The 22,746-nt window shown below is 47.4% G+C and overlaps 2 protein-coding genes across 5 annotated transcripts in view; both read left to right on the top strand.

The window, feature by feature from the left end:
• fam189a2 (family with sequence similarity 189 member A2) overlaps positions 1-22,746 on the top strand; it is a 109,331-nt gene that overhangs the window by 10,220 nt on the left and 76,365 nt on the right. For both annotated transcript variants that reach the window (XM_078530053.1, XM_078530043.1), the window contains exon 2: positions 4,025-4,081. In XM_078530053.1, the coding sequence (XP_078386179.1) occupies positions 4,025-4,081 (57 nt within the window). The remainder of the gene's footprint in view (positions 1-4,024; positions 4,082-22,746) is intronic.
• Positions 1-22,746, top strand: part of LOC144668223 (phosphatidylinositol 4-phosphate 5-kinase type-1 beta-like) — a 387,051-nt gene that overhangs the window by 328,742 nt on the left and 35,563 nt on the right. The gene's annotated exons all lie outside the window — the stretch shown is intronic.

The following is a 22,746-nucleotide window of genomic DNA, read 5'->3' as shown; positions in this document are numbered from 1 at the left end:
GTTTGAGAATGTTTCATTAACAAAGTAAGAATTCCATGTGTAGTTATTGGCAAATTGAAGGCATCATTAATTAGATGAGTGATCTAATCTAATCATCTACACCAAATTAAGGAAATCATTTCCAGAAAGCTACAGATCAGGCAAGGCAGTAGAGAACAGGGATTAGTTGCTAACCGTGCATGTACGTGGATTAGTCACCAGTGGCCTGGGTTTTGTAGTCAGTGCTGCAAGGATGACACTCGACACTGACCTCGAAGGAAACTTCCCACAAAAATCTATTTTTTTGGCATGGATCTCCCCTATCACAACGTAAATTTTCATCTGGCACCACATGTAGGGGACCTATGGTGTCCAGAAATAGTGAGGTCATCAAGCTTGCTGATCAGCCAATCAGATTGAAGAATTCTCACAGTCAGCAAACCAGTGAGTAAAATGAATAGGTTATAATCTACTTTTTCATAATTTTAATGAAAGCAAAATGAAGTTTAGGATATATACATGGAATCACTCTAGATGCTGAAATATCATAAACTTTTGAAGAAGATTATATTTATTATTTTAAAAATCATAGAATGGTGGAATGAAACCCCACACTTATAAATTAGCTTTGCAGGGCCAGAGAGGTTGTTCAGCAGTAATTATTACTTTGTACACCCTCTAAAACCTCAGTTACCTTCGTTCAACAAAACAAAACCTTTTCAGTGGTTTTCACAATGGGAATATTGCATAAAAATAGAAGTTCATGCCAAATCACAGATTCTGTGCGGATTTTATCTGCCAAGAACTCAACAGTGCACCCTGTGGAGGAGTGGGGTATCATTGACAGCAACATTTGGATTTATGCGTTTAACTACTCAGGTGCAGACGCCAGAAGTTGCTGTCAATTTTGCACAGTAACGACATTGAACATTGACAGATCTACCATCATTACGACCACAAATTCTGGGTGAAAGTATGAACAGTGGGCATTTCCTCTGACCTGGGGACTGGCAAAAACACATTTCTTGTGAGGATGGGAGAGTGGAGGTGGGGGGACGGTGAGTGATGGTGGCGTGACTTGATCCAAGTTTTCGAGATGTTAAGGGGAGCAGGAATGGCAGGTAGAGAGAAGTTGTTCTGCTGCCTGGGTTATCTAAGACTCGGGAACACAGTCTAAAAATCAGAGCCAGAACTTTTGGGAGTGAAGTTAGCCAAAGGGTGGTAGATATTTGGAATTCTCTTTTGCAAATTAATCACTTGTTAATTTTAAATCTGAGATTGTTCAATTTTTGTTAGGCATGGGTATTGAGGGATTTTGAGCAACAGCGGGCAGATGGAGTTAGGTCACAGGTCAGCCAGGATCTCACTGAATGGTAGAACAGGCTCGAGGGGCTGAATAGCCTCTTCCTGTTCCTAAGCTCTAGATTGTTCTTAAATGACTGCCTAACCATTTAGAATGCTGCCATCTGTGGGAATGGCTCACAAAGATAGGAATATGGGATGAAAATCCCCAAACCGTTACATTTGTGTTTCCTCTCCCTCTCATTCGACTCCTGAATTTGCAAACCATTTTAATTGGAGTTTCCTCTTACCATTTTTCTGGTGTTGCTTGGAGTGATGTGCTGATAGAGTGAGGTGAAGGGGGCTAAGACAAGACTTGTGCGGAGCACAAGTGATGCTATATACCAGTTGGTTTGAACGGCACGTTGCTGTGCTGTGCATTCTACGTTGTTCAATGCTCTCGGCTCACGATGATGGGATTAATGTACACGCAGTGAGATGTGTTGAACCGGAACATAAATGTAGGCAGTTAGTAAAAGTGAGTGTGTTGATGCTGCAGTAAGTGAATGGAAACCTGCTAATTTCCATGATAAGCACAGAGTGGATCTTGTCACTGAAGCTTGCACTGTAGCCCATTGTACTGGCAACTTCCTTCACTTCAGGACTAGATTGTGAACCTACTGGAAGTTCTTGTAGAAAAGTCTTCCAAATGTCTACATGTCTTATCTAATGAATACCTTCCTCACCTTTAATTTGAAGAAAAATATGAGTTGCAGTCTCAACAACAGCCTCAGGTCTTGGTAATGTGTTTTCTGATGTCTGGTTGTAATATTATTGTACATATTTTGACAGACCTTGATAAATTATTTCTTTTTCTTTTGCTATATGCTAGCTCAGTAGCCTCAGCCCATCTAATGGGATGTGTCCCCCACAGTTTGAGAATCACACTGTGCTGTATTGAGGCCCATTGACAAGGTTTAGTCTCCAGTAATAATTTACATTTATACTCTGGTATCTGTATTAACATGTACTCCTAAGAACAAGGCAAATTCCACCCCTCCTCACACCCCCCAAACCCACTCCCCCTGCCTCCCTGGTGTGTGGATGATGTCATGAAGAGATTAATGTCTATAATGTTATTAGAAATTATTTTTTTTAAATAGAGTTTAGCAGTATCTGTCTATGTGTGTGTATGTGTGTGTTCTTAATTGGACTAAAGACAGCTGGTCTAGAGGCTTTGATGTATAGAAAGAAATAGGTTTGAAATGGTAATTAGATAAACATGGGGGAGTTTAGAAACATAGGTGTCAAGGGGGCAATTTGCGTTTTTAAATAAAGCATTCAAAAGAATGGGTGAAATCTTGCACCTAGCTAGAAGACTCTAAGCAATGTGTTTATTTTTTCAGCTTACTAATAAAATTGGTGAGATGAAAAGATGTTATTGTTAGAAGAGGTAAAATTAAAAACCTAGTAATACAATGGAAAATTTACATTCAAAGGAAAAGCTAGGTATAAACAGAAAGGAGTTTGTGTTTATGAGGAGGAGGCATTTAAGATCTAACTAGTCTGTATGCCTCCAACTGTGTCTGTAAGAAACCAATTCGCAAGGAACCTCATTTTGAATTCATAAGGTCAAATGTGCTTTGCCCGGGGTCTTGTAAAATAGATGAGTTACTGTTGCCTTGGTGGAGATTTACCTGGGAGTGGTCAATTTGGGGATTTGTTTAAATGTTATTATAATAGGAATTTGTAGCCATGTGTATGTGTTTAATTTGTTGTTAAATTAATAAATGCTTAATTTAGTTTTATATAAAAAACCTCTTGAGACTCGGTGGTCTTATTACTACTGAATTCAAAGCCTGCATCTCGAAACATGCAAATTGCAAAAATGGGTAATGACAATTGTTTCAAGTTTCCCTCTGGGATTTGGAAACTCAGCCTTTACCATCAGCTCTGTCATAATAATGACCAGAATCACAGAACGAAACAGCACAGAAGGAAGCCACCCGACACATTATGCCCATGCTCGTTCTTTGAAAGAGCTATCCCATTGGTTCCATTTCCCTGTACTTTTCCCATAGTCCTATAATTTTCTCCCTGTCGAGTATTTATCCATTCTCTTTTGACAGTTCCTATTGAATCTGCTTCAACCGCCTTTTCAGGCAGCGCATTCCAGATCACAACAAGTCACTGTATTGAAAAAAAAAGTTTCCTCATGCTCCCTCTGTTTCTATGGACAACCCCCTTAAATCCATGTCCCTCTGGTTATCGACCCTCCTGCCATGGGAAACAGTTTCTCCTTATTTACACTATCACAATCCTTTGTGATTTTGAACACATCTATTAAAGCTCCCCTTAATCTTCCCTGATCTAACTGCGACCTGCACCAGTTCACAAATAACCATCTCGTTTTTAATCCCCATTAAGAAGTTACATTGGTACTCACCTGTACTTCATTGACTGTCACTTGGCAGGAAAGTGGAGTTGAGGCCAAAGACCAGCACTGAATGTATTGAATGGTGGACCAGGCCCAAGGGGCTGAATGGTCTACTGCTCTTATTTCTCATATTCTTCTGTCTCCATTAGCAGGCTTTGCTTTGTGGCCTGGGTTTTACAGATTATAAATTTGTGTAGGGTACCTAGATGAAGTTTCCTGCAACATACGTAAACTGATTTGATTTTGTTTTGTGGAGATGGCTTTATTTTCAAGTGTGTTTGAGCCTGAGGGTAACCCCATGACTTAAAATGTAATTTTCATTTACAGGTGATCCTTTCAGGAATCCTGGGATTAACCACATGGAAAAGGCCAATGTTACTTCTGGTAGGAGAGTTTTCATTTTCTCTCTCTCCCTCTCACGCACACACACACACACGCACACACACAAACACACGCATACACCCCCATACACACACACACGCACACTTGCGCAAACACACACACGCATTCACCCCCATACACACACGCACATGCACACTTGCACAAACACACACACATGCATTCACCCCCATACACACAGACGCACACTTGCACAAACACACACACACGCATTCACCCCCATACACACGCACACATGCCCAAACACACACAGACACACACGCACACGCATACATCCCCATACACATGTGCACATGCACTGACACTCAGACACACACATATGCATGCACGCACACACATACACCCCCATATACACGCACACATGCCCAAACACGTGTACACACACACACAGACACACACACTTTTAAACTTCTGTTCTCCACACCAGCCACATGCTGAATGAACAAGATATTCACAGTATAGAATCATAGAATGAGGCAGTGCAGAAGAAGGCCATTCACTCCATCGTATCTGTGCTGTCTCTTTGAAAGATCTATCCACTCCCTCCTGTGCTTTCTCCCTAGCCATACAAATATTTCCCCTTCAGGTATTTATCCAATTCCCTTTTGAAAGTTACAGTTGAATCTGTTTCCACTGCCCTATCAGGCAGCACATTCCAGATCACAACAATTTACTACATCAACAAGTTTCTCCTCATCTCACCCCATTGTCCTGCAAGTTTTCTCTATCTGACACACAACAATTCACCACAATTCTCTGCTTTCTGTCCAATAGACAGTTCTGTATCCACACAGCCGCTGCCCGTTTAATCCCACAGGCTCCAATTTTGCTAGCCCATCTACTATGTAGTACTTTAACAAATGCTTTTTGCAAGTCCATATACACAACATCAACCATAATACCCTCTTTGGCCCTTTCTGTTACTTCATCAAAGAACTCGCTTGAACTCTCACTTGAAGGCTCGTGTTCTGCACAAGACTCGAATCAGAGCAACAAACAGCCAGTGACTCGGCACTTTGGCCGAATGTGTGGATCTGCCAATTAACTCAGCATATTTTACGCTGATTCAGGCCATTAAATTGTTTCCGTGATCCATTCTTGCAATTAATGGTGTATAATTATGTCGCATTTTTATCTGATAATGGCACCTGTGAAATGCTTTGGGACGTTTTACTGCTTTAAAGGCGCTATATAAATGCAAGTTGCTGTTATATGTTACACACTTCTGGGACTATTTCAAAGAAGAGCAAGAGATTTATTGTTTGATCTATGGAGAGATAGTGGCCCAGAGATAGTGGTAATGTCGCTGGGCTAGTAATCGAGGGGGCATGGCCCACCATGGCAGTTGGTGGAATTTAAATTCAATTAATTTTTTTTAAAAAATTGAAAGCTAGTTTCAATAATGGTAACCATGAAACTATCACTGATTGTTGTAAAAGACCCATCTGGTTCACTATTGCTCTTTCAGGAAAGGAAATCTGCCGTCCTTACCTGGTCTGGCCTACATGCGACTCCAGAACCAGAGCAATTTGTGGTCGACTCTTAACTGTTCCTAAGGGCAATTAGGGACGGGCAACAGATGCTCGCCATGCCAAGTGACTTCCGTATCCCATAAATAAAAAAATAGATCCCTGGTGTCGTGGCCAATATTTATCCCTCAATCAACAATACTAAAACAGATTATTTGGTCGTTATCACATAGCTGTTTGTGGGAGCTTGCTGTGCACAAGTTGGCTTCTACATTACAATGGTGACTACACTTCAAAAGATATTGCATTGACTGTGAAGCACTTTTGGACATCCAGTGTGTGTGAAAAGTGCTATATAAATGCAAATTTTTCTTTTTCTTTCTGATTAAATGATTAAGAAGTACAGACATTCTGCTGATATTCCTTACTAAACAGCAACACTAACACAGCAAGTCAACAGAAAACGTTCAGTGCAATTCGGACACGTTCAAAGTGGGTATCATATTCTCGGTTATTTCTGTGACCAATAAAGTTCTTGCGATTTTTTTTTGACTCGGTCTAAGATATCTGAAAAATTTGATGCAGTCTAATTTTAGTGAAAGCCTAACATAGATTGTCCGATATAACTGGCTAAATTGGAGCAGGGTGTGGAATATTTCCTTTACACGCTGTGTCTCAGTGTTGTTTCAGTTCAGCCCTGTTCCTACATCATTAGTCTTTCTCCTTGAATGATCTGTCCTCCCCCTTAGCCAGCCCCAGCATATAGCCACAAACTCGAACATTCATTCACCCTCTGTATTTAGGGTTGCCAACTTCAGTTGACAATTCCTGGAGGTTTTGTCCCAAACATCCTTTCTTTCTCTCAACTTTTTAAAGAAGTCTAGTCGACAGAAGAGTTAAAAGAAAACACCAACAATGTGCTTATGGTTGCTTGTGACAGATTAATCCTCAGCTCCTTCTTCCAGGACAATCCTGGAAGCCTGTCAACCCTATGCTCATTTCCACATCTATCCTTTTCCCTTCAATCATATCATCTGTAAGTATGGTGTTAGCTTACATACACGTGTCGATGACTGCTAACTGGATCCCACGTGTTATGTTTCATGTCTGTCTGCCCTGCTCTTTGCCAATGCAGGCATGCATGTTCTGGATAAGCTGACACTTTCTGCAGTTCAGCATTGGCAAGGCTAACACCATTTTGCTTGGCTCCTGCAGAAACTCCGTATATCTCAGGGACTGCCTCAGTCTCCCCTTCCCAGCTGCTCTCTTTCTGAAGCAAGGGTGTATGTGGCCATTGTGGTGTTGGTTAAGTTGTGCCAAGATAAAAATATCGAACTCTAGTAAAGAATCGGAAGTGGGCCCGATCCAGCTTGTCAAAATGCCGAGGGATGCAGAAAATGTATGTTCGGAACATAGGAACAAGGGGAGGCCATTCAATCCCTCAAACCTGTCTCGCCATTTAATTAGATCATGGCTGATCTGTACCTTAACTCCATCTACCCACCTTGGTTCCATATCCCTTAATCCCCTTACCCAACAAAATTATATTCATCTCAGCTTTGAAGTGTTTAATTGACCTCCCAGCCTCAACAGCTTTTTGGGGGAGAGAGTTCCAGATTTCCACTCCCCTTTGTGTGAAGAAACGCTTCCTGACATCACCCCGGAACAGCCTAGGCTCGAATTTTAAGGTTCTGCCCCCTTGATCTGGAATCTCCTCCCCGCCCCCCAAGAGGAAATAGTTTCTCTCTATCTACCCTATCAAGTTCCTTAATCATTTTAAACACCTCAATTAGACCACCCCTTAATATTCTATACTGAGAGGGAGGTGATGGTGTAGTGGTATTGCTACTGGACTAGTAATCCAGAGACCCATGGTGATGCTCTGGGGACTTGGGTTTAGATCCCACCATGGCAGGTAGTGCAATTTGAATTCAATAAATATCTGGAATTAAAAGACTAATTGTTGATTGTTGTAAAATCGCATCCGGTTCACTAATGTCCTTTAGGGAAGGAAATCTGCCATCCTTACCTGGTCTGGCCTACCATTGATTCCAGACCCACAGCAATGTGGTTGACTCTTAACTGCCCTCTGAAATAGGGCAATTAAGGATGGGCAAGCCAGTGATGTCCACACCCCATGAATGAATAAAAAATACTTGAGAGATCGGCAGGCGCATTGTTTTTTTGTATTAACTTTGATTTGTGTACTTGGACTCCTCCATCTCCACCGTTCCTAGCTTTTCGCCATTTAGAAAATGCCTTGATCTATTGCTCATGAATCCAGAGTGAATGACCTCACACTGCCGCACTTTGAACTCCATCTGCCACTGTCTTTCCTCTTTTCACCAGATGGTCACAGACCTGAAACGGAAACTCTTTTTCTCTCTCTCTACACGGACTCTACCTAACCTGCTGAGTTTTGTCTTCCAGCATTTTCTGATTTGGTTTTGGATTTCCAGCCTCCGCAGTATTCTACTTCTTGACAAATTTTAAAAACGTGGCCAGATTGGGACAAATTACATTTCTGATAATTTATAAAAACCGTTGGCTACTTCCCTTACAATCACCTGACTTTTAAAACCTAATTGGGCATCACGAGACCATCATTACCCCATTTGTCTCGTTTTTTTTGTCGCAATCTCTTCAACACTGGTGGTATCCTTTCTGCTAGATCTTTGTTCTTCACCTGTGGTTTACAATTTGAATGAAAGTGGAAGAGCTTTGTAACGAAAGAGACTAATGGTGGGTTGAGGGAAACTCCTTTGATGAGGACTGGATAAATACGCGGTTGGCAATGGGTATTAAACATCTTACAGACAGGGAAGATCAAACAGTCTTGTGCAATGCAGTCGTTCTTTGGTTTGTTTTGAGCCCTGAAATGTTATTTGTGGAACACCATTGATCAAGGTTTAATTATGTAGTTTTTGATATGATGAAGTTTAATTTTCATCATTTAACCTGAGCGGCTTGAAAAGGTTTCGATGGTCCAGTTTATCGAAAGTGTAGGCTCTTCCTCAAGAGTTGACAGCAACTTTCCACTCTTGTGTACATAATTCACTGAGAATTATGATAACGTGTATAATCTTTCCAAAGTGAATCGTATTATTGAATTTACTACTTATCAAAACTGAAACAATTATGTATAAGGGGCCTTCCCTTGATTCCCACTGCTAATCTCAAGGAGAAAGAAGGAACATTCTAAGGCTAGATTTCACTCTACATTCCTAAATTCCTGTAATGGTAAATGTAATAACTTATAAAATAAACTTAAAAAAATATAAACGAAATATGCTGACTTACTGCTCGCCTCCTGCTCGCTGCCTCTCCTGCTGGCCGAACCTCCTGCTCACCACTTAACCCATTCACTGACCCTCCTGATTGCTGTGGACCCTCCCTCTCGCTGACCCTCTGGTTTGCAGCCTCTGCTGCTGCCTGACCCCCACTCCGGCTGCTCCAAAATGACGCCAACCAAGTCACGCGGCCCTACAGCAGGGCCAGCATGAAATGACTTTAAAGCGACGCTGTATGAGTATACAGGCCCCATTAACTGATCAATGTAAAAAGCAAAACAACTTAAAATGGGGCAACTTAAAATGGGGACTTGTTGTATCACCGCAAATATAGTAGAACATCCCCGGGCACTTCACAGCAGTGTTTATCAAACAAAAGTTGACACGAGCCTCATAAGGAGGTGTTAAGGACAGGTGACCAAAAGCTTGGTCAAAGAGGTAGGTTTTAAGGAACATCTTAAAAGATAAGAGAGAAAGATTGCGATGTGGAGAGGTTTAAGGTGGGAATTCCAGATCCCAGGGACTCGGCAGCAAAGGAATACCCACCAAAGGTGGAGAACTGAAAATTGGGGTTCTTCCAGAGGTCAAAGTGATTTTGAGTATTTGAAATAGTATTACATCTACCTGCCAACTCTCCATTCTGTTATTATGCAGAATGTTCCATTGCCTTTTTTTTCATTTCAGTGTATAGTTCTTTGCTTCAGAAGTATTCTTCTGAACTCTGGGAGATGGGGCTCTCAACTATCACCATCCTAGGAATGTTTTTGGATTTTTTTTTGGGAGGGGGAAAGGGCAAGAGTTCGAACCTAAGTATTTGATATCACCTGGTCCCTGATGTTGACTTAATGTAACGGAGGTCATTATATTGTAGTGATTATTGCACATGGTCAGGACTGGGATCAGTTCAGGAATTGGAGTGTTGAATTAACAGAGCTAATAGTCTCCGAGAGAACCCATGCCTTCTGCTTCCATCTCCACTTGCGGCACAGGAAGGAGAGGCCACTCAGTGCAGCCAAAGCAAATAACAGCCAACTGAGAGGATGTAAACAGGGGCAGACCCATCACAGGGGCATCATGTTAACACTTTACACTTTGCTGACTATAAACCATCCTTCACATCAGCCATATCAAAACTAGAACTGAGCGCTTTACAATTCCTGTGTTGCCAAGGCCCAGGTTCAGAGCAGATTGACCCAACCATTGAGACCAGATTGTCAAACTGTCAGATACGCCAGCCCTCATTGTAAACCAGATCACTGTCAAATAGGAATCTAATACAACCTGCAAATGGATTTTTACACATCTGTCAACATCAGCCCTAGCATGTCAATGTGTTAAATTACATTTCCTTGGTTTGTCCGATGACATTTTTCCCTCATCACATTCACTTTTCCAGAGCTGCCTCATCCAATTCAGGGTCACAGGGAGTCAGAGCCTCTCCCAACAGGTGCTAGGCAGGGTGCATGCAGGGTGGGACACTAGTCCATCACAGGGGGACAATTTACCGTAGCCAAGGTCAGAACAAAGAACAAAGAAAAGTACAGCACAGGAACAGGCCCTTCGGCCCTCCAAGCCTGCGCTGATCATATTGCCTGTCAACTAAAACATTTTGCACTTCCGGGGTCTGTATCCCTTTATTCCCATCCTATTCATGTATTTGTCAAGCTGCCTCTTAAACACCACTATCGTACTTGCTTCCACCACCTCCTCTGGCAGCGAATTCCAGACACTCACTACCCTCTGCTTAAAAAACTTGCCCCGCACATCTCCTCTATAGTTTTCTCCTCTCACCTTAAATCTGTGTCCCCTAGTAATTGACTTTTCCACTCTGGGAAAAAGCTTCTGACTATCTACTCTGCCCATGCCACTCATAATTTTGTAAACTTCTATCAAGTCGCCTCTCAATCTCCGTTGCTCTAGTGAGAACAATCCGAGTTTCTCCAACCTCTCCTCATAGCTAATAACCTCCAGGCCAGGCAGCATCCTGGTATACCTCCTCTGCACCCTCTCCAATGCCTCCATATCCTTCTGGTAATGTGGCAACCAGAATTGCACGCAATATTCCAAGTGTGGCCTAACCAAGGTTCTATACAACTGCAGCATGACTTCCCAGCTTTTATACTCAATACCCCTGCCAATGAAGGCAATCATGCCATATGCCTTCCTGACTACCTTATCCACTTGCGTTGTTGGAGTTCTGGTTAAGCCAGTCCAGCTGCTTCCTTCACTGTCGGCCTCTTGTTCTTCTTCCATTAATCCTTCCAGTGGCGATTAGACACTCCAACCCTCACTGAGACGTTGGGGTCCTGAGGTTTGTGTTAGGATTTATAGTTAAAGAAAAGTACCTTGCACTCCTATAGCTTCCAGGACACCCCAAAGCGCTTAACAGCCAATGAAGTAATTTTAAAGCGTTGTAATGTAGGCGATGTAAGTGGCAGCCAATTTGTGCACAAGTAACAATCTGATAATGACCAAATGATCTTTTTTTTTGATTGAGTTGGGCGAGGAATAAGTATTGACCCAGGACACTGGGGAGGACTTCCTTTTTCTTCTTTGAAATATTGGCCATGGGATCTTTCATGCCCACCTGAAAGGGCAGGTGGAGCCTTGGTTTAAGGGATAAATGGGACATTTTCAAGTTGGCAGGCTGTGTCGAGTTTTTATGTTTATTCATTCACGGGATGTGGGCTTCGCTGGCTGGGCCAGCATTTATTGTCCATCCCTAGTTGCCCTTGAGAAGGTGGTGGTGAGCTGGCTTCTTGAACCGCTGCAGTCCCTGTGGTGTAGGTACACCCACAGTGCTGTTAGGGAGGGAGTTCCAGGATTTTGACCCAGCGACAGTGAAGGAGCGGTGATATATTTCCAAGTCAGGATGGTGAGTGACTTAGAGGTGAACTTCCAGGTGGTGGCGTTCCCATCTATCTGCTGCCCTTGTCCTTCTAGATGGTAGTGGTCGTGAGTTTGGAAGGGGCTGTTGATGGAGCCTTGGTGAGTTTCTGCAGTGCATCTTGTAGATGGTACATACTGCTGCTACTGTGCGTCGGTGGTGAAGGGAGTGAATGTTTGTGGATGTGGTGCCAATCAAGTGGGCTGCTTTGTCCTGGATGGTATCAAGCTTCTTGAGTGTTGTGGGAGCTGCACTCATCCAGGCAAATGGAGAGTGTTCCAACACACTCCTGACTTGTGCCTTGTAGATGGTGGACAAGCTTTGGGGAGCCAGGAGGTGAGTTACTCGTCACAGGATTCCTAGCTTCTGACCTGCTCTTGTAGCTATAGTATTTATATGGCTTGTCCAGTTCAGTTTCTGGTCAATGGTAACCCCCAAGATGTTGATAGTGGGGGATTCAATGATGGTAATGCCATTGAACATCAAGGGGTGATGGTTTGATTCTCTCTTGATGGAGATGGTCATTGCCTGGCACTTGTGTGGCACAAATGTTACTTGCCACTTGTCAGCCCAAGCCTGGATATTGTCCAGGTCTTGCTGCATTTGGATATGGACTGCTTCAGTATCTGAGGAGTTGCTAATGGTGCTGAACATTGTGCAATCATCAGGAACATCCCCACTTCTGACCTTATGATGGAAGGAAGGTCATTGATGAAGCAGCTGAAGATGATCGGGCCGAGGACACTACCCTGAGGAACTCCTGCAGTGATATCCTGGAACTGAGATGACTGACCTCCAACAACCACAACCATCTTCCTTTGTGCTAGGTATGACTCCAACCAGCGGAGAGTTTTCCCCCTGATTCCCATTGACTCCAAGATAAAGGCAAAATACTGCGGATGCTGGAAATCTGAAACAAAAACAAAATGCTGGAAAAACTCAGCCGGCCTAACAGCATTTGTGGAGAGAAAGACAGAGTTAACATTTCGAGTCCGTATGACTCTTCTTCAGAGCTAAAGAGAAGTAAAAATTTTTACTTCTCTTTAGTCTGAAGAACAGTCTTACGGACTTGAAACAGTTAACTGTCTTTCTCTCCACAGATGCTGTTAGACCTGCTGAGCTTTTCCAGCATTTTTTGTTTTTGTTCCCATTGACTCCAGTTTTGCTAGGGTTGCTTGATGCCACACTCGGTCAAATGCTGCCTTTATGTCAAGTGCAGTCACTCTCTCCTCACTTCGGGAGTTCAGGTCCTTTGTCCATGTTTGAACCAAGGCTATAATGAGGTCAGGAGTTGAGTGGCCCTGGTGGAACCCAAACTGGGCGTCAGTGAGCAGGTTATTGTTAATCAAGTGCCGCTTGATAGCACTGTTGATGACCCTTCCCATTACTTTGCTGATGATTGAGAGTAGATTGATTGGGGCGGTAATTGGCTGGGTTGGATTTGTCCTGTTTTTTGTGTACAGGACATACCTGGACAATTTTCCAGATAGTCGGGTAGATGCCAGTGTTGTAGCTGTACTGGAACAACTTGGCTAGGGGCGCGGCAAGATCTGGAGCACAACTCTTCAGTACCATTGCTGGAATATTGTCAGGGACCATAGCCTTTGCACTATCCAGTGCCTTCAGCCATTTCTTGATATCATGTGGAATGAACCGAATTGGCTGAAGACTGGCATCTGTGATGCTGGGGACCTCCGGAGGAGACCGAGATGGATCATCCACTCGGCGCTTCTGGCTGAAGATTGTAGCAAATGTTCATCCTCAACTTTTGCACTGATGTGCTGGGCTCCTCCATCATTGAGGATGGGGATATTTGTGGAGCCTCCTCCTCCAGTGAGTTTTTAATTGTCCACCATCATTCATGACTGGATGTGGCTGGACTGCAGAGCTTAGATCTGGTCTGTTGGTTATGGGATCGCTTAGCTCTGTCTATCACTTGCTGTTTGGCACGCAAGTAGTCCTGAGTTATAGCTTCACCAGGTTGACGCCTCATTTTTAGGAATGCCTGGTGCTGCTCCTGACATGCCCTCCTGCATTCTTCATTGAACCAGGGTTGATCCTCTGGCTTGATGGTAATGGTAGAGTGGGGGATATGCTGGGCCATGAGGTTACAGATTGTGTTCGAGTAAAATTCTGCTGCTGCTGATGGCCCACAGTGCCTCATGGATGCCTAGTCTTGAGTTGCTAGATCTGTTCAAAATCTATCCCATTTAGCGCAGTGGTGGTGCCACACAACACGATGGAGGGTATCCTCATTGTGAAGGCAGGACTTCATCTCCACAAGGACTGTGTGTTGGTCACTCCTACCGATACTGTCATGGACAGATGCATCTGTGGCAGGCAGGTTGGTGAGGATGGGTTCAAGTATGTTTGTCCCTCTTGTTGGTTCCCCCACCACCTGCCACAGACCTAGTCTAGCAGCTATGCCCTTTAGGGCTCAGTCAGTAGTGGTGCTACCGAGCCACTCTCATTGATGGGCGTTGAAGTCCCCCACCCAGAGTACATTCTGCGCCCTTGCCACCCTCAGTGCTTCCTCCAAGTGGTGGTCAACATGTGATTCATGAAGGTGGTACATTGTAATCCTTGCCCATGTTTGGCCTGATGGGGTCCAGAGTCGATGTTGAGGCTTCCCTCCCGACTGTATACCACTGTGCCACCACCTCTGTTGGGTCTGTCCTGCCGGTGGGACAGGACATTACCGTGGGTCTCTGGATTACTAGTCCGGCAAAAATACCACTACGCCGTCCCCCTATGCCACAAAGATCATTGCTGGGGCCTCAGCTATTTATTATCTATATTAGTAACTTAGACAAAGAGACAGAGAGTAAAGTATCTAAGTTTGCTGACAAGATAAAGCCAGTTGAGAATGTAGGGGGTGAGGAGGACAGCGGCTGAAAGAGGTATAGGCAGGTTAAATGAGTGGACAGTAAGGTGGCAGAGGACAATAATGTGGGGAAATGTGGGGTTATTTGGTCATAAGAATAGAAAAGCAGAATATTTTTTAGAGGTGTGGAACTTGTAAATATTGATGCTTCTAGGGACTTGGGTATACTTGGACAAGGAGTACAGAGAGGCAGCATTCAGGTACAGCAAGTAATTAGGAAGGCAAATGTCATGTTGGCCTTTATTTCAATGGGATCGGAGTATAAGAATAAAAAAAAAATTGCCACAATTATACGGGGCTTTGGTGAGACCGTGCCTGGAATACTGTGTGCAATTTTGGTCTCTATATTTAAGGAAGAATGTACTTGCATTGGAGGCGGTACAGCGAAGGTTCACTGGATTGTTCCCTGGGGTGAAAGAGTTTTCTTATCTTGAGAGGATGAGCAAATTGGGTTGATATTCTCTGGAGTTTTAGAAGAATGAGAGGTGATCTCACTGAGACCTACAAGATCCTGAAGTGGGTTTGATAGGTTGGACACTGAGAGATTGTTTCCACTGGTCGGGAAATCTAAAACATGGGGGCACAGTCTCAGGATAAGGGGCCGATCATTTAGGACTGAGATGAGGGGAAGTTATTTCACTCAAAGGGTTGTGAATCTTTGGAATTCTCTACCCCAGACGATTGTGAGTGCTCCATCGTTGACTGTATTTAATGCTGGGATAGTCAGAATTTTGGGCTCTCAGGGAATCAAGGGTAGTGGGGGTCGGGGGCGGGGACGGGGGGTGGAGGTGGAGTTGAAGCTCGAGATCAGCCATGACGGTATTGAATGGTGAAGCAGGCTCGGCAGGCCATGTGGTCTACTCCTGCTCCTACTTCTTATGTCCTCATGTCTCATTCAAAAGATGGCACCACCAACAGGGCAGCACTCCCTCAGTACTGCACTGAAGTTGGGACACAGCAGAAGGTTACTAAGAAGGTAAAGATGTTAAGGATGCCATGGCAACACTATCACCTGTAAGTTCCTGTCCAAGTCATCCTCTGTCCTGACTGAGATTTAGAATGGCTGTCTCCCTTTATCTTTGCAGAGTTAAAATGTGAGGTTCTCTACATACCACCACTGTCAGAGTGCTATAATTGCAAAGGTTAAAGAAGACTCACGATCATCTTCTTAGGACAACTGCGAATGGACAATAAATCTTGAGAACAATCCAGTAAAATTTGGTACTGTCCATTGAAATGCTGTTGTTTAATTGATGTGAAGAGAATCACATATTTTGATACCACTATTTTGGCTGTAAATCTGGCACGTTGATTGTTGCATGTAGAACACCTATTTCCACCTCCATAACTTTGCCCAATCTCTGCTGCTGCCACAGCCAATCTTCTGCTGAAACCCCCATCCGTGGCTTTCTTAGTTGTGGACTCAACTATTCCAACCCTCTCCTGGCTGCTGTCCCATCTTTCACCTCCCACAAAACTCAGCTCTTCCAAAACTCTGTTGCCTGTATCCTACTCATGTTCACCCCAGTACACCTGTTACCTGTGCTCACTGACCTACATTGACTACCAGCTGAGGAACACCCCCATTTTAAAATTCTCACTCTAGTTTATACATTCCACTGTGGCCTCATCCCTATTTCTGTAACCTCCTCCAGCCCACAGCCCTCCAAGGTCACCGCATTCCTCCAGTTCTGACCTCTCACGCATTCCTGATTTTAATCGCTCCACCATTGGCGGCCATGCCTTCAGCTGCCTGGGCCCCAAGCTCTGGAAATCCCTCCCTAAACCCCTCCTCAGCTCTGTATCTCTCTTCCTCTGCAACGCTCCCAAAACCTACCTCTTCGACCAAGATATGGGGCATCTTTCCTGATATCTCCTTACGTGGCTCAGTGCCAAACCTTTTTCTGATAACACGCCTGCGAAGCACCTTCAGACGTTTTAGTATACTAAAGGCGCTGTATAAATGCAAGATGTTGTTATAGGAGAGGTGTGAATTACCAGAATTTGAGAAGCAGTTTGCTTTCCTGTTGGTATTGCTATGAAGACTTGAATCCCACTGACACCATCAAGGCAGTTTATACAAATCAAACAAAAGATTACTGTCCATTTGAACACGCTGCAGGCCTTTTATTGCGTTTCCACGGTGCTTTGAAAGGTCTACATTTCTTTCTGATGAGCTGTTCTCTTGTCAGTGAGGCTGGCTGCAAAATGTTAATTAGCCTGACAGTGTGAAGGGCCTAAATTAATTTAATTATCAGTAACTTACATTGCTGCAGTAATCACCCATGTTCAGATCTCCAAACTAATTCTACTGCCCTGCATTGATGGCCGAGTAAGGAATAATGTTTGCTGCCTGACCTCTAACCTATGACCTGCACTGCCTGCAATTCTGGGATCCCACTGGAAGCATTGGATCATGGAGTTAAAGAAGGCTAAACGTTGGCCAGGACACCGAGGAGAACTGCCCTGCCCCTCATTGAGATCTTTTACCTCCACCCGAGAGAGGGTGGACCTTCGGTTTAATGTCTCATCTGAAAGCTTTGACAGAGCAGCAGTCCCTTAACACTAGCCCGCTGACAATGCAGTGGACCCTTAGTACCGTCCTTCTGACAGTGCAGCACTCCCTCGGTACCGTCGTTCTGACAGTGCGGCGCTCCCTCGGTACCGTCCTTCTGACAGTGCGGCGCTCCCTCGGTACCGTCCTTCTGACTGTGCGATGCTCCCTCAGTACCGTCCTTCTGACCGTGTGGCGCTCCCTCGGTACCGTCCTTCTGACCGTGCGACGCTCCCTCGACACTGTCCTTCTGACCGTGCGGCGCTCCCTCGGTACCGTCCTTCTGACCATGCGGCGCTCCCTCGGTACCGTCCTTCTGACAGTGCGGCGCTCCCTCGGTACTGTCCTTCTGACAGTGCGGCGCTCCCTCGGTACTGTCCATCTGACCGTGCGGGGCTCCCTCGGTACCGTCCTTCTGACAGTGCGGCGCTCCCTCGGTACCGTCCTTCTGACAGTGCGGTGCTCCCTCGGTACCGTCCTTCTGACAGTGCGGCGCTCCCTCGGTACCATCATTCTGACAGTGCGGTGCTCCCTCGGTACCGTCCTTTTGACAGTGCGGCGCTCCTTTGGTACCGTCCTTCTGACCGTGCGGTGCTCCCTTGGTATTGTCCTTCTGACAGTGCAGCGCTCCCTCGGTACCGTCTTTCTGACAGTGCGGCGCTCCCTTGACACTGTCCTTCTGACCGTGCGGCGCTCCCTCGGTACCGTCCTTCTGACAGTGCAGCGCTCCCTCGACACTGTCCTTCTGACCGTGCGGCGCTCCCTCGGTACCGTCTTTCTGACCGTGCGGCGCTCCCTCGACACTGTCCTTCTGACCGTGCAGCGCTCCCTCGGTACCGTCCTTCTGACAGTGCGGCGCTCCCTCGGTACCGTCCTTCTGACAGTGCGGCGCTCCCTCAGTATTGTCCTTCTGACCATGCGGCGCTCCCTCGGTACCGTCCTTCTGACAGTGCGGTGATCCCTCGGTACCGTCCTTCTGACAGTGCGGCGCTCCCTTGGTACCGTCCTTCTGACCGTGCGGTGCTCCCTCGGTATTGTCCTTCTGACAGTGCTGCACTCCCTCGGTACCGTCCTTCCGACAGTGCGGCGCTCCCTCGGTACCGTCTTTCTGACAGTGCGGCGCTCCCTCGACACTGTCCTTCTGACCGTGCGGCGCTCCCTCGGTACCGTCCTTCTGACAGTGCGGCGCTCCCTCGGTATCGTCTTTCTGACAGTGCGGCGCTCCATCGACACTGTCCTTCTGACCGTGCGGCGCTCCCTCAGTACCGTCCTTCTCACCGTGCGGTGCTCCCTTGGTACCGTCCTTCTGACCGTGCGGCGCTCCCTTGGTATTGTCCTTCTGACCGTGCAGCGCTCCCTCGACATTGACCTTCTGACAGTGCGGCACTTCCTCGGTACCGTCCTTCTGACAGTGCGGCGCTCCCTCAGTATTGTCCTTCTGACCATGCGGCGCTCCCTCGGTACCGTCCTTCTGACAGTGCGGTGCTCCCTCGGTACCGTCCTTCTGACAGTGCGGCGCTCCCTTGGTACCGTCCTTCTGACCGTGCGGTGCTCCCTCGGTATTGTCCTTCTGACAGTGCTGCACTCCCTCGGTACCGTCCTTCCGACAGTGCGGCGCTCCCTCGGTACCGTCTTTCTGACAGTGCGGCGCTCCCTCGACACTGTCCTTCTGACCGTGCGGCGCTCCCTCGGTACCGTCCTTCTGACAGTGCGGCGCTCCCTCGGTATCGTCTTTCTGACAGTGCGGCGCTCCATCGACACTGTCCTTCTGACCGTGCGGCGCTCCCTCAGTACCGTCCTTCTCACCGTGCGGTGCTCCCTTGGTACCGTCCTTCTGACCGTGCGGCGCTCCCTTGGTATTGTCCTTCTGACCGTGCAGCGCTCCCTCGACATTGACCTTCTGACAGTGCGGCACTTCCTCAGTATTGTCCTTCTGACCATGCGGCACTCCCTTGGTATTGTCCTTCTGACCGTGCGGCGCTCCCTCGGTATTGTCCTTCTGACCGTGCGGCGCTCCCTCGGTATTGTCCTTCTGACCGTGCGGCGCTCCCTCGGTATTGTCCTTCTGACCGTGCGGCGCTCCCTCGGTATTGTCCTTCTGACCGTGCGGCGCTCCCTCGGTATTGTACTTCTGACCGTGCGGCGCTCCCTCAGTACCATACTTCTGACAGTACGGCGCTCCTCGACACTGTCCTTCTGACAGTGCGGCACTCCCTCGGTACCGTCCTTCTGACAGTGCGGCGCTCCCTCGGTACCGTCCTTCTGACAGTGCGGCGCTCCCTCGGTACTGTCCTTCTGACAGTGCGGCGCTCCCTCGGTACCGTCCTTCTGACAGTGCGGCGCTCCCTCGGTATTGTCCTTCCGACAGTGCGGCACTCCCTCGGTACCGTCCTTCTGACAGTGCGGCGCTCCCTCGGTACCGTCCTTCTGACAGTGCGGCGCTCCCTCGGTACCGTCCTTCTGGCAGTGCGGCGCTCCCTCGGTATTGTCCTTCCGACAGTGCGGCGCTCCCTCGGTATTGTCCTTCCGACAGTGCGGCGCTCCCTCGGTACCGTCCTTCTGACCGTGCGGCGCTCCCTCGGTACCGTCCTTCTGACAGTGCGGCGCTCCCTCGGTACCGTCCTTCTGACAGTGCGGCGCTCCCTCGGTACCGTCCTTCTGACAGTGCGGCGCTCCCTCGGTACCGTCCTTCTGACAGTGCGGCGCTCCCTCGGTACCATCCTTCTGACAGTGCGGCGCTCCCTCGGTACTGTCCTTCTGACCGTGCGGCGCTCCCTCGGTATTGTCCTTCTGACCGTGCGGCGCTCCCTCGGTATTGTCCTTCTGACAGTGCGGCGCTCCCTCGGTATTGTCCTTCTGACCTTGCGGCGCTCCCTCGGTATTGTCCTTCTGACAGTGCGGCGCTCCCTCGGTATTGTCCTTCTGACCGTGCGGCGCTCCCTCGGTATCATCCTTCTGACAGTACGGCGCTCCCTCGACACTGTCCTTCTGACCGTGCGGCGCTCCCTCGGTACCGTCCTTCTGACAGTCCGGCGCTCCCTCGGTACCATCCTTCTGACAGTCCGGCGCTCCCTCAGTATCGTCCTTCTGACCGTGCGGCGCTCCCTCGGTATCATCCTTCTGACCGTGCGGCGCTCCCTCGATACTGTCCTTCTGACCGTGCGGCGCTCCCTCGGTACCGTCCTTCTGACTGTGCGGCGCTCCCTTTGTACCGTCCTTCTGACAGTGCGGCGCTCCCTCGGTACCGTCCTTCTGACAGTGCGGCGCTCCCTCGGTACCGTCCTTCTGACAGTGCGGCGCTCCCTCGGTACCGTCCTTCTGACCATGCGGCGCTCCCTCGGTACCGTCCTTCTGACCTTGCGGCGCTCCCTCGGTATTGTCTGTCTGACCGTGCGGCGCTCCCTCGGTATTGTCCTTCTGACGTGCGGCGCTCCCTCGGTACCATCCTTCTGACCGTGCGGCGCTCCCTCGGTATTGTCCTTCTGACCGTGCGGCGCTCCCTCGGCACCGTCCTTCTGACCGTGCGGCGCTCCCTCGGTATTGTCCTTCTGACCGTGCGGCGCTCCCTCGGCACTGTCCTTCTGACCGTGCGGCGCTCTCTCGGTATTGTCCTTCTGACCATGCGGCGCTCCCTCGGTATTGTCCTTCTGACGTGCGGCGCTCCCTCGGTACCATCCTTCTGACCATGCGGCGCTCCTTCGGTATTGTCCTTCTGACCGTGCGGCGTTTCCTCGGTACCGTTCTTCTGACAGTGCGGCGCTCCCTCGGTATTGTCCTTCTGGCCATGTGGCGCTCCCTCGGTATTGTCCTTCTGACCGTGCGGCGCTCCCTCGGTATTGTCCTTCTGACTGTGCGGCGCTCCCTCCATATCAAGCTGGGAGTATTGGCCTAAATTTTGTGCTTAATTCTCTGGAGTGGGATTTGAACCCACAATCTTCTGCCTTAGAGCTAAGATTGTTATCCATTGAGCAACAGCTGACATTGTCCAGGAACTCTTCAAGGTGTGAACAGAATTTATTGCCTAATGATTAAAGAAAGCAAGGGAAATGGGGGCGGGGAAACAGAAAGAGGCAAATCATGATTCTATTTATTATTTATCTCCCCTACCTTTTTGGACGCAGGGTGGATATTAAGGTGACATTTCAAATGTGGGAGTCTAGACAATGAGCTATTGCATGGCTGGTTGGCCATGGAAGACATCACATTTGAGCCTGTTCCCACTCTGCAACCGAGGTCCTCATGCTTTTCTGTAGGTGTCAGCTGGGTAAAGATCAGGCGGGAGGAACTCTGACAACCCCAACGCTGAACCCTGACCATTGTCACTCAGCAGTTTTATCTGGTGATCAGAGTTATTCTCGAACTGATTGATCTGCGTGGTGTTGACACCGTCGCTTTAACACACCAGATTCATACTCCACTCTTTAACTTTTTCTCTAATGAATTCTAAGCAGCGCCAGGAAATTCCTGCTGGTCAAACTACAAACAGCTCTGGTCTCCAAAAAGGATAGAGAAGCACAAGAGAAAGCACAACAAAAGGATAACGCCAGAACTGAGATGTTATAACATCTACTACGAAGAACTGAACAGGCTGGGGTTCTTTTCTCTAGAAAAGAGAGGGCTGAGGGGGTGACCTGACAGAGGGCATGACAGTGTAGGCATGGAGAAATGTTTCCACTTGTGGGGAGATGACATCTGGGGGGTGGGTGGGGTCATAAATGTGGGATGGACACTGATAAATTAAGGGCTTCATGGAAAAAACACCTTTACCCAGAGAGTGGTGAGAATGTGGAACTCGCTACTACGGGGAGTGGTCGAGGTGAATAGTACAGATGCATTTGAGGGGAAGCCGGGTAAACACATGAAGGAGAAAGGAATAGAGGGATGTGCTAATCGGGTGAGATGAAGAGGCGGCGGGAGGAGGCGCGTGTGGAGCACAAACACCAGCACCGACCAGTTGGGCCGAATGGCCTGTTTCTGTACTATAATATTCTGTGCAATTCAATATAAATCTGTTTGGGATCTCCTCTTGAGTCATGTTTTATGAGGTTATGGCCCGTCTCACGGCCTCTCAACGACCAAAGGACCACTGTGAAGCTGTTTCTAATTGTCCACTTTGGACCGATGGGTGTCCTGGCACTGTTAGTTTGCATAATGGTAGATTCTAATCTTCTGGAGTTAATATTTTCTTCTGAGATCTGTATGGTGAGAACGTGTGATCCTGCACACACAGGGAACAATAGCTTTATGTAAAAAAAATGTTCTTGGAATGTGATCATCACTGGCCAGGCCATGGTTTGTTGTTCATCCCTAATTGCCCTTAAGAAGATGGTAAGCTGCCTTCTTGAGCCGCTGCACTCCATGGCTGAATTTTACGCTCCCACCTACCACTGAGGCGATGGGGACAAGCGTGAAATTGCATGGATAGGATTCCCTCTGGGATCCCACCCGCCCCAACCTGGTCACGATTTTACCTCAGATGGGAAGCCCGCCCTTGCCCCAGTTACCGCCCTGAAGTGGCCACTCAATGGCCTTTTCCCGCCCAGCCTCAATTTCTAGGCTGGCGGAC

This window comes from Cetorhinus maximus, chromosome 2 (assembly GCF_964194155.1).
Source record: "Cetorhinus maximus chromosome 2, sCetMax3.hap1.1, whole genome shotgun sequence".
Taxonomy (NCBI): Eukaryota; Metazoa; Chordata; class Chondrichthyes; order Lamniformes; family Cetorhinidae; genus Cetorhinus; species Cetorhinus maximus.
This window is presented reverse-complemented; position numbering and strand designations above follow the sequence as displayed.